Raw genomic sequence first — 15,361 nt, 5'->3', positions numbered from 1 at the left:
GGTGGCAAAGGAGGTGGTTAGTATTTAGAGCTCTCAAGTCAGAGGGACTAGGCTCAACTTCCAGAAAGACTAAGGGCAACTCATGTTCCTAATTAAGTTATTTAAACTCTTAGAGCCCCATTTTCTCATCTTCTGAGTGGGCCAAAGGTAGTTCCCTGGGAGGTGAAGCAATTGGAAGAGGAGCACATAGAAGAATGGAACACTGCCTGATGTAGTAGTCATGCCGTCAGCACTGCCCAGTCCCTGCTTTACGAGACAAATCTTATTAAGTCTCGGCTGTCTTACAAAGAGCCAAAGGGCCACTGGTTCTCACAAGAACTTGGAAATACAAATTTTGGTAACTTTGGCAGCAATATTGGAAAATGTTGAAGATCTATTTGGATGGCAGTGGAGAGAAAGAGGGTTAATAAATGGCAAATAGAGCAGGTGTTTCCATTCCTGCTGGACGGTGACCTTCTGAGAGGTTTATAAATGTGGGGAGTTTCAAGAAGTCAGTGGAGCACTTGTTTTCTCTGTGATAGCAAAGGCAGAAAGTAACTGGAGAGTATGTAACTCAAGAATGTAGGACAGCAACAGTCAAAGAGAGTTAAAAACAGCAAAGGGATGGCTGTAGCAGGATCAATGAAGTCTCACAGAAACAAAAACAAGCGACAAGCCAGACATTGTTCAGTATGTAAGAAAAGGACAGAGGCAGAAACACATGTAAACGGAAGAGCCCAGTAAATATGCCTAGTGATGACGTTAACAAGAAGATATCAGAACAAGATGGAGGAGAAAGAAAAATCTAAATCAGGGGTAGCTCACCATTTCCTGACACTACACTCAGGCTGGTGACGTCAGCAACAATGATTCCTTCTCATAAATTCCTTGTTCTGCTCTGTTGATTCCATTAAACATTACTGTATAATTTTTACAATATTCCCAACGGGTAACCACCTGAATGTTACTTCTGTGGATTATTTACTACTCAGATCAGGTGAAGTGGTTTATTGCTCCTAACTCCTGCAACATAGAGCTATAATGAAATTTAAACGTGCTGCATTTCCTGGAGGAAATCCACAAAAGCCCAAGCTCATCTTTGCTTGAGAGAGGGCCTAACTGATGATCCCCGAGGAATTGTAATCGAATCAGACGCAAAGCAATATTTCCACTGCAGTTCGTTCTCCTCCTTTGAAGCTTCTGCTTGATATTCCATCCCCTAAAATGCCCAAGGTCACCAACTGAAACAGCATTATCTTTGAGTCCCTCTTAACTGGTGACTTTCTGTTCTGATATCTTTTCTGTCTCCATCACATTCCAACACCTAGATGGTGTGTATTGGCACTTTAGGAGACCTCCTGTGAATGTGGCCTAGAGTATAATTACAAGATTTATCCATCTCTGCATACTAGTACTAAAGGCAAGGGCCTTGCCAGCAAACATGAGATGGAAAGGCTGCCCTTAACAACACTTACCATGAAAATACTGGCATTTCTGTATGCAGAGAGAATTACTGGACAGGAGATGACTTAAGAAATTCACGCTCATAGCCGTGTGTGTCATTTGAAAAAGAAAATGTTCCTTAAGTTTTGCTGGCAAATTGTCCTAAGACACACAGACCACTTTCCTGTTTTTGCAAATATTTACTTTCAAAAGTCAAGGCTGAGTCATTTTAAGGAAAGCCTGTGCTATTATTCCTAAATGGCAGTACGCTAAAGCATCAGCAAACAGATGGAGAAGGTTACAACTCGGGTTTCAGAAAAAAAGGAGTATGAATACCAAAGGCATTGCTCGCTTCTCTACCTGGGAACATAGACAGTACAGTCAACAACTGGACATGGCTTTCAACATGACAAATACTAGGCTACCTGTTACTTACCTGAGCAGTTCAACCATATCTACCAAGAGCACCAGACAAGAAAGAAGCAGGTTGATTCATGCAACAAAACCTCCCTCAGAGAAAAGCAGCTCCCCATTAGCACTACTGGAAGCCCCCCAGTGAGGTTGCGGAGAGGAAGCACCTGCCCCTTCTACCACCACCACTGGGTCTAAATCCATTAGCAGTTTTAGACTATTTTCAATGTGCACAAGAATCACTACAAAATAAATTCTGCAAATGCCAACATTCTATATAAAAAAAACCTTTCTGACATTAGCAAAAAAGCCAACCCTCCCATTTAATAACTATATTTGGATTCATAGAAAGCCAGGATAAATATTTAAAAGATGCATTTTTAAAAGTTAGACTTGATGCACCTGGATAGATTTTACTGTTTAAATTTCTTCAGATTAAATTCATTAATTTAGCAAATTACACATGGGTGGCCAAAAAAAGAAAAACTCATTTTCAATTTTTTAAATAGCATTTCTCATTTCTGACTCAAATTCCGCTTCTATAGGAGACTAAAGTATCATTTCAAGGGGAATAAAACCAACAAACAAAAGCACTTTTCTCTGAATTCTTAGACAACTTCTTTGGACACAGCCTCTCAGTCTTCAAAGTGACTATTTATTTGTTTCTAAGGTATATTTCCACAGTTTTCCAAAAAGAACCTGAAACTGTTCAGAGCAAACACTGGTTAATTCTTTGAGCAATGAAGGCCTGTGTGGCCAGGTACTGTTTAACACTGTCCTAACAACCCAGTGGATGTGCATTCCAAGATGCTCTTCTGGCATTGGACAAGTCTATCTTGCTAGGAGCGATGCCTGAGCAGTCAAACTGGTTCCTCTGGCTCTTTACTAGGATATATGGAACCCAGTGATGGCTGTGGTCAATAAATATTCAATGAATCAATGGATGGACTGTTCAGTGAATCAAGGTCAGATTCTTGTTCAATTTCCTTTTAAAATGCAAAAGCCAGGTGTATATTTTTAAGGGAAATGATGTGAAGCATATGCATAACCACACGTGAATCTCTACATCACGCTAAATAAGAGTACTTACTGAAAGTCAATTACCTGCCCGTCATGCTTTCTGTCACAGACAGGCAAAAGGACAACAGAAACAATTCCGTAGGCTTTCCTTTCTAGAATTCATTCTTTGAACAGAAATTAAACATCACGTGCTAATCAGCATTTCCATGTTAGAAAAGCAATCTGATTTGACCACCAGGTTCGGGACTTCAGCAGAAGGGCAAGGGAGACGCTGCCATGGGAATAGGAATGACAATACTTGAACGCACAGCACTATGTTCTATTGTATATTCCACAGAGCTTTGTTTCAGAAATGTGGCCTGGGGAAGCAGACACACACGGATTTGCTTATATTCAGAGAAAAGTGTGCATGTCCGCGCACACACACATTGCAAGAGGTACTGGAATGAAAAATACAATTTCTAAATTGTGTAACTATGTTATAGGCAATTCCAAAAATAAATAGTGCTAAAGCTGTAATTGTGGAAACTAAAGGTGCAAAAAACACCTGAGCAGCTTATGTTTCTTCCACATTTCTTCCTGTTCCCTACCAAAGTCGTTAGAGGGTGTACATGAGCACATTTGTAGAAATTACCCTGAAACCCCAACTATAGATACTAGCCACCAGTTAAGACTTTGAACTGAGTAAGCCACCTGCAATTGACTTGAGTTCTTATTGTAATATTTCTATTTATTTGCTGTGCATGTGCATACATACTTAACACCATGTAGGAAGTGATTCTCTCCCTCTGTCATGTGGATTCTAGGAACTGAACTCCTGTTCTCTGGCTTGTGTGACAAATGTTTCACCCAGTGAGCCATCTTGCTGTTCATTGTGTTGTTGTTGCTTGTTTTCTGTTTCTGAGAAAGGGTCTCACTGCACAACCCTATCTGACCTGGAATTTGCTATGTGAACCCAGCTAGCCTTGAAAACTCCAAACTAAGAGACTTGCCTACCTCTGTATCCTCAGTGATAGCATTAAAGGCATGGACCACAACTGGCTGTCTTTTCTTAATTTTTTTATTTATTCCAATGTAAAGAAATCAATAAACATATCAATGTTAACATATACCAGAGAACTTTTAATTTTAAAAAGATTTTATAGATGAATATGTTGTATGCTGACCATATTCAAGGGAACTATTTCAGTTGTACTGTTTTATTTAACATGGGTTAGCTTCTATCAGTAGTTCTCAACTTGTGGATCATAACCCCTGTGAGGGTGGTTGAATGACCCTTTCACAGGTATCGCTTATCAGATATTTACATTAAGATTCACAACAGTAGCAAAATTACAGTTATGAGTAGCAATGAGAATAATTTTATTGTTAGGGGGGTCACCATAAGATGAAATTGTATTAAAAGGTTGCAGCATTAGGAAGATTGAGAGCCACTGCTTTAAATGCCATGTGGTAAACTAAATCCACTTAAAAACCTGAGAGTGCTTGAAAAGGAATTCTAGACACAAAAAAAGCAGAGTTTAGTGCAGCTTCTTGCTGTTTGCTGGCTCACCACAGCTCCTTCTTGACTCAGTCTTGGCAAGGAAGGCTCTGTGGCTTCTTTAGGAGCCAGCTGGTTCACCAACACAAACTTTCAGGTCTGGCTTCAGATCATTTAAATGGGGTTTGTGAGCAGCATGTTACAAACTACTTAATGGCACATATTAGACAAGCTGTATACCTGGAACTGGGGCAGTGTGCATGGCTAACAGAGGTGGTGAGCCATGCCTCTGCCATGTTGGACTGGGTGGAGCCAAAAAGCAAAGCAGCCTTTGTCCTAGCCATGCCACTTAGTGTTTTAAGAAGCGGTCCTGGTCAGAAAAGGATTACAGGTACAAAATAAAGCCAAATTCAGATGAAAAAAGACCTCTGAAAGGGTCACAGTGTGTTTTAAAAATGTATGTACGCTTGGGAGAGAGAAGAGTAAATGTTTTTTAAAAAATAAAATGGAGTCTCTAAAAAGACAGAGTAAACTTGTAGAAAAGTAATAGAGTAAGAAAGATAAGCCACATATAAAGATGGAATATTCACAGATTCTGGATTATGTGTTTTCTTTGAATTTTTTGACTGTGAAGGAACTAAATACAGAGAGACATTTCGTTGTATGGGCTGATAAGTGAAACCCATATATATATATATATATATGGTTTTTGAGACAGGGTTTCTCTGTGGCTTTGGAGCCTGTCCTGGAACTAACTCTTGTAGACCAGACTGGCCTTGAACTCAAAGATCCACCTGCCTCTGCCTCCCAAGTGTTGGGATTAAAAGCATGTGCCACCACTGCCCGGCCAAAATATATATTTTAAAGGTATTCTGACTTCAAAATTTGGGCCTAAAATTATGTTGCTTTGGAAAAGAGGTTCTGCTTTTGTTTCCATAGAAGATGAGAACCTGTGGATTCCTTCTAGACTAATATAGTTTAATGGACCAAGACCACCCGAAGGGTCTCCATGAATACCCAAAAAATTACTTTGCCTAATAAAGAGCAGAAAGTCATATGGAGAGAACTATGCCCAAATATTGTTTATAAGTGTTTGTTTACATTTAAAGGGAGAAATATTATAGAGATGGATACTTTGCATTGGTATGGTTCTTGGTTTACTGATACAAATTTAAGGTCAATTTTGTATATATGTATTTCTGCTCTTAAGGTATTGTTTTCACGCAGCTCATTTAAAATTGTAATGTATAATTAAGAAATATAGGTTAATACATCTATAATAGTCAAGCTTGTAGTCACGCTAGGTTTTCTAGATGTACAGAAATATATTTCAGATGGGTATTTTTCAAACCTCTCAAAGACTAACAGAATATGGCATTTAAGATGTTCTAAGAATTTAAACTTTTCATGACAGTGAGGCACATCTGCTCCTGGCACCACCAATTACTTCAAGAGGAAAATGGGTAGCAAAGAGGCTCCTCATGGAATTTGTTAGCCATTTGGGCAAGAAACTGCTCTTGCCTGATCTGCTTAACTGGATTTACAGGACTTCTTATAGAAAAATGACTGATGAAGTTGCCTAAGAAGGTCCTTTGAGGTTCCGGCTTCATGAAAGAGTCTACCAGACATTCTGCATCACACAGAAGAAAGTCCAATATGGGTGGAACTGTCTTTGAAATTTCCTGCTTCATGGAAAAGTCTACCAGATACTATGGGCCTGTAGGCTAAAGGTTGGATGCCCTAATGTTAAAGAGGAACTTTGGATGACTGTCCAGGCAGCAAGATATCTCTTGTCAATTTTAGAGTTTTGGAAGTTCCTTATAATGTACTTTCTGTTAACTTAGGCAAGAGTATATCCTTCTGGGGTCTTTGATACAGTTGAACAATAGATAGTTATGATTATAGTTTTCCTTAGTTATGATAAGATAGATAAAAATATTGTAACTATAATTCTTGCTTGATACCTGTTTTGTTATATGTAATCTTGCTATGTTAAAGTTAAAACTTTCCTTTTATAGAAAAGGGGAGGTGATGTATGCTGTGAATATGCTTTACTGCTGTTAGTTAATAAAGACGCTGCTTTTGGCCAATGGCTTAACAGGATGAAAAAGATATATAGAGAAAATAGGTGGAGTCAGCAAGAAGCCATGTAGCCGCCTGCAGGAAACAGATGCACCAGAACCTTGCCGATAAGCAACAGCTATCTGTGGCGATACACAGATCAATAGAAATGGGCTAATTTAGGATATAAGAGCTACCTAAAAATGTGTTTAAGCTATTAGCCAAACAGTATTGCAAATAATATGGTTTCTGTATGTTTATTGCGGGACCAGGTGGGACAGAAACCTCCGCCAACAAGTTCCAGCTAATAAACCAATTTGACCAATTAGCTGCAGATGTATAAAGGAAGAGTTGAGAGATGTTAGGATCAGTTTGGTCTCAAAACCAAAGCATGGTGATTAACGTATGCTGAGGTAAAGAGGTGGCTATAGCAAATATAGAATACCATCTCATTGTCCCAGCCCAGCCCAGTAAGTCCAGAGTATATGGCAGGTTACAGCCTCCTACAGCAAATGCCGCTTTAATAGACAGCTTTGCAGAACCTGCCCCTAGTGTGTGACATGACTTAGGGCAAGCCTCTGGCGTCCCCATGCCTGTAACTTCAACCCAAGTTCCTACTACAGGGCTGAACCCATACCTACATCTGTAACCAGGAAAAGCTATATCTTGTACCTTACACCCCAAATCTAATGAACTATCCATATTATAGCAATTAATCAGGTTCATTTTCTAATTTTGATATTTTAAACCTAACTTCAGGACCTACTTTAAATGTAAACGATGTGTAGTGAGCTCTGTAAAGATGGCAGACACTGACTTACTAACATATGGAAAATACTTTCTCCATAAAAATTGATTACAAAAATTATTTTCAACTAATTTGTAAAGAAACAGTCAAGATAGCCAGTAAGAGACCAGATTAAATACTGATACGGCCTATTGGCAGGGAGTTGTAACCACTTGCAATCATGTATGTGATAATATAGGAAATAAATCTGCATACAAGGTTAATCCCGTAATTATGAAGGCTATTGTCAGTTTTCCATTTTTTGAGTTCCATTTTTATCTTAACAGATAAAAACACTTAGAAAAAATATTCCATCTGTTCTATTCATGCTTTTTCTTTACTCCTGCCATCATTCCCTAAATAGTATTTTCATGGTACTGCTTGCACTGTATTGGCATGGTAGCTAGTCTGAAGACAGTGTACAGCATACAGGATCTTACACAGGCTAAATACAAGCATTACATCACTATGTCATTTTCTATAATGCACTTAACCACCTGCAGATTTCAGATAAGAGGGTTCCTGGAACTAACCCCCAGAGGAACTAGGCCAGAGCATATGTATGCTTAAAGAGAGAAGAGTAGGTGTAGCAATTGTTACTGCCAAGGAATGGGCTAACTCTGTATTTCCAAATACAAAAAGAATTCCAGTACAGTGGCCAGGACTGTGATGAGTGGACTGTGTATATAGGCCTTTCAACAGAGTCAGGTTATTTTTAGCACCATAGAAAGTCACATAACTTAGTTTATGAATCCTAAACATGGGACCTTTTTTCCTTAAATTTAAAAAAGTATTTATTTTTATAAATGTTTACTTGAACATATGTCTGTGTACCACATGAGTGTAGTGTGTACGGTGCCTGTGGAGGCCAGAAGGCATCGGGTCCTGTGGAACTGCAGTTACAAGCAGTTGTAAACTTCCGTGTGTGTGCTGGAAATTGTTCCTATGCAAGAGCAGCCAAGGGCTCTTAACCAACGAACCATCTATCTACCCCAATCCCCTTTTGTATTTTTCTTTTCAAAATTTCAACAGTAATTATCTAGTCTTATGAACAGTTTCTGATAAACCCACGAGCCATCTATCTACCCCAATCCCCTTTTGTATTTTTCTTTTCAAAATTTCAACAGTAATTATCTAGTCTTATGAACAGTTTCTGATAAACTCAAGCTAAGTTAAACTCAGAAAAAGACCTTCAGATTCTACTCACATCAAATCATCTAGGTCACATGACTTTAGCCAGCAGGCAAATGAATAGTCATCCCTCTCAACACCCATCCAATGTGTCTCAAAGTATGAACTAGTTAGAAACAAGTCCCTCTTCAGTTTCTTTTCTTTAATGGATGTATGAAGTGAAGTTATCCAAGGGTACCTGGGGGCTCAGCTAAGACAATTTGTTTGTGGCAACATGCCCAAAACAGATAAGTCAGGCCTTCCTATGATACATCACTGCAGCGCAGAAGCCTAAGCAGTTTGGATATCAACAATGCTCACATTTAGGATGAAAGATCAACAGAACTTTATCGGAATGGGTAGAAAATGATATAGATGGAAATAGTTGTCAAAGCAGATGGGATAAAGAAAAGTTGAGACAAGAAATTAACCACAGGAAAGAAGAGAGCTAGTCTACTCCAGTCTGTGACAAGTTATGATACCAAAGCTACCTTTTTCCTAAACTGCTCTTAGAAGTATCTCTGAGCCATCAACTAACAGTGGTCCTGAATTGCTATATGCTCAGATTCATAAAAAGGAAAGTAACCTCCAACTCCACACCTTGGGGCTCTGGTAGGCAAACTAGAAAACAAACTGTAAACCAAACAGTCTGGCTTCAAAATCTACATTTTAAGCCAAGTCAGAATAACCCAGTGACTTCAATTCTCCCACATCATCATTCAAACAGAAATATCCCAGCTTTTCCCAGCACCAAAAGCCATCTGTGATGGTTAACACTGTCAGTCTGACAGAATCAGAACCATCTAGTAGGGCATGTCTTGAGAAACTGTCTAAATTAGGTTAAGTGCAGGGGAAAAGCCTTTCTTGAATATGGGTGGCATGGCATCATTCTATGGGGTGAGGGCTTCAACTAGATAAGGAGAGTGCGGGGGAAAGAAATGAGGAAGGGAGAAAGGGAGGGAAGAAGGAAGGGGGGAAGAGAAAGAGAGAGAGAGAGAGAGAGAGAGAGAGAGAGAGAGAGAGAGAGAGAGAGAGAGAGGGAGCAAACAAAGGACGCGTTGAGCACCAGCATTCATGTTGCTGTTTCTGCTTCCTACCAATGGATGTGACAGCTGGTTAAAATCCTTGCTGCCTACATTTCCTCACCAGGATGGACAGTACCCAGAACCAAAAGGCAGAATAATCTTCTCTCACAAGTTGTTATGTGGGAGAAGAGCAATGAGAAAAGTAACTAATATAGGCACCTTGTGCTTTACAAAACCACACAAAAACCACAGCTGGAAGACTTCTTCAGGAGTCATGTTGAATCTCATTCTTCAATATGGAAGTAAGACATTTTTACAGAAGACACAATACATGCACAAATAATTTTAATGATTTATGTGAAATGAGTTAAGTTTAAATATATTAAAAGAAAATAAAAATTGTAAGTATTTGTACAGAAGGAAGTACAAGGTAAGGTAATAAAGCTCAACATACACCAACTCTAGATGCTGTTGCTAGAGTCACGAAGGTGAATACGACCTGGAGAGTAATAGTCTGACAGACAGCTGTGTAGCTATTTCAGAAGTGGATCCATTGCCATCAGAAACTGAAAGTATCCATAAATGGAGAGAAGAACAAATGGAGCGCTTGGAAGCCCTTGAGCCAATTCTCGGAAGCAAGAAGCAGTGTGGAAAGAAAAGGCAATAAAGGAGCTACAAGAATGGCATTTGAAACAGGATGAGCAGCTACAACAGCAAACAACAGGGCAGCATTTGTAGGCAACATTTAAATGAGTCATCTCTAGGCACTGAGTGGGAATGGGTGGCTCAGATATGTGACTTTAACTCCAAATTCAGCAAAGAGGCCAAAGATGTCTCCTCTATGTACTCAGCTCTCACCTCCCTGAAGCAGCCCCCTTGGCATATTGGGGACACTATCTCCACAATATTTTAATCCTATTCGGTGAAGCTGAATATAGATCCTGTCCATTCACAGTGAGGACATGCGGGATAGACAGGCTAAGCAGGCAGTGTGCCCTTCTACTACTCTGCCTTGGTTGTTTCCATATTGAGAAGAGGTTCTTCTCACTCATACTTCACTATATTTACTGTTATGGCCTGTGTGCAGGATATGATAAAAATATTATGAATCAATCCATCTCCAACTTCTGCTAACTCATCAACCTAAAAACTTTATAAAGAAATTAAAACTGAGTGAGTTCAAGACCATCCTGGATAACTCAATAAAACAGTCTAAAAATAAAAATAAAATTGGGAGTGTAGGAGAGGGGGGAGAGAGGGGGGGGAAATTAAACCTAAGCTGAGGATATAGTTCTGTGGTAGGTAACTACCTAGCATGCACAAGACTTCCTTACCTAGTATCATAAATAAAAGGAAAGGAGAAAGGGAGGAAAAGAAGAAAAAAGGAAGGTGGAAGGGATTAATCTTTATAGAGGCTTACTTTAGTAATGCCCAGAAAGATTTACTATAAACAGATTGCTTCTAATCTAGTAAATTGATGTTTGATAGTTTTCTAAACTGGCAAGATTAGTAACACTAATAAAATAAGTTACAGAAAATAGAGGTTTGTACATATGCACAGTAGACAGAGAGCATATTGCACAATAAACACACACACAAGTATACTGATGATTTTGTCACTAACATCCAATGGTTCAAATCATGATTTCTTAATGCACACACAGATTTTAAAAATGAATAAACATGAATGAAGGCCAAGAAAATATAAGAAACTAAAAGATAGTGTAAGAAAAAGAAATAGAACTTTACAGTGGCACACTTTGATAAATGCTCTATTGTCATTGTAACTGAGGCAGAATTGATCATCTGATGATACTGTTTACTAAAAGATGCTAAATAGACCACTTATATATTAACAAGTAGTTCTGATGCCATCTCACTTATTAATCTGTGATACATACTGATAAAACTGAAAGACATGATCAACCAAAAATCACAGGCCAGTTGTAAAATGAAAACTTCCTTGCAGTTCCCAGGCTGGAACCTCATGCCTCATGCATGGTTCATGAAGACTCTACCACTGAGTTATAGCTACAACCTCAAGAGAACAAAAGAATCTTAAAAGCAATACTGGCATCTAAATAAATTCCTAACCTAGCTTCAGGTGTTTTATTTTGCAATTATAAGGGGGGGGATATAAATGGCTCTACCTATTGATAAAAACATGAATGATCAAACACATGACAATTGCTGGGTTCCCAAAAACCATGTACGTTCATCTTAAAATGTTCACAATATGACACTCAGCTGTCAAGAGGAAGCAATTCAAAGGCCATTACACAGCTGATAAGCCAGGTGGAAGGAGCCATCCAGACTTTGCCCTGCCGAACCCTTTCTGGGCGACAATTAAACAGATCTTCATAGACGATGTACTGTGTGCAGAAGCGCTGGTCAGAATCAGGGTTGGCATGGTATGCCACTGTGTTGATGGTCTGAGTCACATCACTGTCTGGCTTGGGCTTTCTACTGAGCACCTTCCCTCCTGCTGCAGCAATGAGCTTAAGGAGGTCGCCCTTTGGATGATGCTTGAAATTTCCCCCCAAAAAGAAGTAGCATCCATCAAACAGCTTTGGCAACTAAAACAGCAAAAAAACAACTGTTAGTAGCAGAACAAAATATTTTAAAACACTATATATGAATGAAAGACATTAAAAAAATAGTCCTAAGTCAGTAAGAAACATGCTAATGAGGTGCTGGCAAAGACAGTACTTCAATCACACTACCTGGATCAGAAAGCATACATCTGAAACTAAAAGTTCCTTTTTTTTTCTAATTTAATGATCTATTTATTCTTATTTTATGTGCAGTGGTATTTTGCTCACATATATGTCTGTATGAGGGTTTCAGATCCCCTAAAACTGGAGTTACAGACAGCTGTGAACTGGCGGTGAGTGCCAGGAATTGAGCCCAGGTCCTTTGTAAGAACAGCCAGAGGTCTTAACTGCTGAGCCACCTCTCCAGCCATGCAAATAAAAGTTTCTTATTTACGATTTTTTTCATCTAATATTCAGCTGCTGACTGATTTCTTTTTACTTTCCTAACATTTCAGATGTGTTCTGCAGTGAAAATAAAACAAAACCCAAGACAAACAACCTGTAGGTCGGCATAGCAGTATACACCTACATTCTAGCTCTAAGGCTAGCCAAGAAAGAGTACAGCAAGTTTAAGGTCAGCCTGTACTAATAGTGAGACCCTGTCCAAAAACTAAAAACAAAAACAAAACCACACCTCTTCAATTTCCTCCATCAGGATGGTTTTCCACATGGGTAGGATTTAAATCTCACAGACTCTACAATATCAAAAGTAACCTTTAGTGACGTAAGACTGGATTTAAACTATAAGGGCAGCATTTTTCCCACAGACAGTTCAGTTCTGTTCCTCTGCATTTAGGTTCCTACATGCTACTGAAGGTCTCCTGGGCAGCCAGGTAAGAGTGTGGCCTTAGTTCTAGAGATCCATTGCCAGTATTATGATTATGAGGTCATGTCTACAGTTCCAAAATTAGAAAACGTCTTTGTCATTTCTACTATATATACATACATACCTACATACCTCCATATCAACACAATAATGGAATATTGCCCATTAAAACTGTAGTATGTGGCAATAAAAAGATATGATAGCTAAATCCGAGCAGCAGCTGTAAGTCTTCTTTCAAGATACTTCCTGTATCTAAGACTTACCTCAGATTCTGAAAGCTTTATGGAAATGTTCAAGATGCCAAAAATCCATTAACAGTGTGAAATGATTACCTTCTGGATTTTACTACACATCGTGATCATATTTCAGAACCAAGTGCTTGAAATAAGCACAATTAAAATTTTAATCAGTCACCTGTACTGGCTGAAAGGGCAAAGTTTTTCTGATGTGGTGTTAATGATGTGAAGCCATGAGAACAAGCAGGAGTATGTAAAAGAAAAATACCAGCTGCTCTCTGTTGAGCCTGCTCCTCTGTGGACCTCCAGGAACTTCGTACTTTTCCTCCTGTTCACGTAGTTTACTGTGCAGACAAGCCTTCACCCCTGAAAAGAAATAAGGACTAATCAAACAATTACCACATGGCATCTGTGAAACTCATCCTAGTCTCTTCTTCATGGTTGCCCTAAATATTCTCAAATCTTAAAACCCCAATTATATCAAACAAAACAATAAAGCTAGCTAGGGCTGCAGAGATAGGGAAGAACACGCCTGAGGAATTGAGTCCAGATACCCAGTAGGTGTGGCAGCATGTACCTAAAATGTCAGTGCTAGGGTTGTGGAGAGCAGGCTGCTCCCCCAGCATTCATGGGCCAGCTAGCCTAGCCAAAATGGTAAGTTCCAGGTTCAAGGAGAGATCCTGGCTCGAAAAATATGGTGGAGACCCAAAGTATGCCTCTGACATCAACACATGCAAACACACACACAACCCATCAGAAAAAGAGAGGTTAGCTTTCTGTACTTTAAGAAATTCATCCTTCCTTCCTTCCTTCCAAAGATTTTTAAGCAATGAGTAAGTTCAATCCAGTCTGAACTGAGCATTTAACATGCCTGCTCACTTTGCCAGTTGCATATATCGTCTGTTAGATGCCAATGGTACAATGTTAGGAAGTTTCTTATTTTGTTTTCACTGGTACAATATTAGGAAAGTGCATTTGTCTATAGCACTTTCCTCAGTCAGGCACACATCAGGGTCTCAGCAGGACCCAGTAAAATAAATACTGAACAAATCCCATGGCATGCCTGAGACTGGACGCCACTCCTGTAGAGAAGTTTGCTTACTATCTATTCTCCAGAGAAAAAGTTCTTCCTATGGATTGGGCAAGTGTATTTCAGCTTAAAAAGCCTGAGCTATTCCATGCGGTGAGTAGGAAAAACCTAAGCAGGGGCATTAGCAGATAGTGACTGCCTGACTGCATTCTAAAATCAATATGCCCAATATGCCAAGAACAATCACATAGGATGATACAACTTAAGTATCAGCAGCATTTTAGGATGGTGTGTGTGTGTGTGTGTGTGTGTGTGTGTGTGTGTGTGTGTGTGTGAGAGAGAGAGACTGCTGGGTTTAATGAATACAACTAAATTTGAGATTTAAAACCAAATGACTTAGTGCTCTGGTATAATTACATAAACTTATAAGGCGTAGTTTTGTTGCCTGTGGAAAGAAATGAAAGAAGAATTAACAGCACCACCTGTCTCACAAGTTTCTATGCATAAAATACTAGAAATGGGGTAACCCAGACCCAGAAAGACAAACACCATATGTTCTCTCTTGTTAGTAGTTCCTGACCTCAGCTCCTCATATCTGAGTGCATAATATGTATAAATATATACAGACACCAGAAGAGTATAAAGAGACCTCAGGCAGGGGAGGCCCTTGGTAGAAAACAACAGGGTATAAGTAGGAAGCAGTAGGAAATGGAACAACGTGGAAGGGGCTCCAACTGGGGAGGAGGGAGGAAGGTCAATACAAATGGAGAATGAGGGTTGAGGGGCAAATAATGCCAATGTTCCTTGATTAAGCTTCAAGGAATCACATTATTTTATATTTACCTAAAATTAGATACAGTACATACATATATGTTTTATACACACACACACACACACTTGTATACATGTATAGGAGAAAGTTCAGCCAATTGGGCTGATAATGTTTTCCCCTAAACCACAAACTAACCAAAACCTCTGTACTAGACACAAGAAATCTCCTTTTGAAGAGCAGTCAAGATGGTCCAAGTGACTTCTAAAGCAATGTAGATTACCAATGAAGTACTTGGTTTCCTCTCGGGGGTTGGGCCCTACTGCTGAAGACGCTGCACTCATGGGACACAAGACTCAGAGAACTCATGCTAATCTGACCTGAAAGCATGTTCCCTCCAGTATAGCATTCATGGTTCCAAAAAATGCTATGCAAACTGCCAAGAGTTAGAAACAATTAAACAGTCCTATCCAGCTACAGCACCTAGTAACCATGACAAATACCAGCACAGCAGGATATGTGTAGAGAGT

At 39.3% G+C, this 15,361-nt stretch overlaps 1 protein-coding gene and 1 pseudogene across 1 annotated transcript in view; one reads left to right on the top strand and one right to left on the bottom strand.

Moving 5' to 3' along the window:
• The first annotated feature begins 9,790 nt into the window (after window positions 1–9,790).
• On the top strand, window positions 9,791–10,513 carry LOC106144181 (annotated as a pseudogene).
• Window positions 10,514–11,134: 621 nt separating this feature from the next.
• The window catches only part of Bard1 (BRCA1 associated RING domain 1), a 75,208-nt gene continuing 70,981 nt past the window's right edge, over window positions 11,135–15,361 (bottom strand). The window contains exons 10-11 of the mRNA XM_005361417.3: window positions 13,301–13,398; window positions 11,135–11,952 (exon numbers count right to left, since the gene is read on the bottom strand). Coding sequence (XP_005361474.1) covers window positions 11,620–11,952; window positions 13,301–13,398 — 431 coding nt within the window. The 3' untranslated portion in view covers window positions 11,135–11,619. The remainder of the gene's footprint in view (window positions 11,953–13,300; window positions 13,399–15,361) is intronic.

This window comes from Microtus ochrogaster, linkage group LG4 (genome assembly GCF_000317375.1).
Source record: "Microtus ochrogaster isolate Prairie Vole_2 linkage group LG4, MicOch1.0, whole genome shotgun sequence".
NCBI classification, from domain to species: domain Eukaryota; kingdom Metazoa; phylum Chordata; class Mammalia; order Rodentia; family Cricetidae; genus Microtus; species Microtus ochrogaster.
The sequence above is the reverse complement of the archived record's forward strand: the minus strand, read 5'-3'. Positions and strand labels throughout refer to the sequence as shown.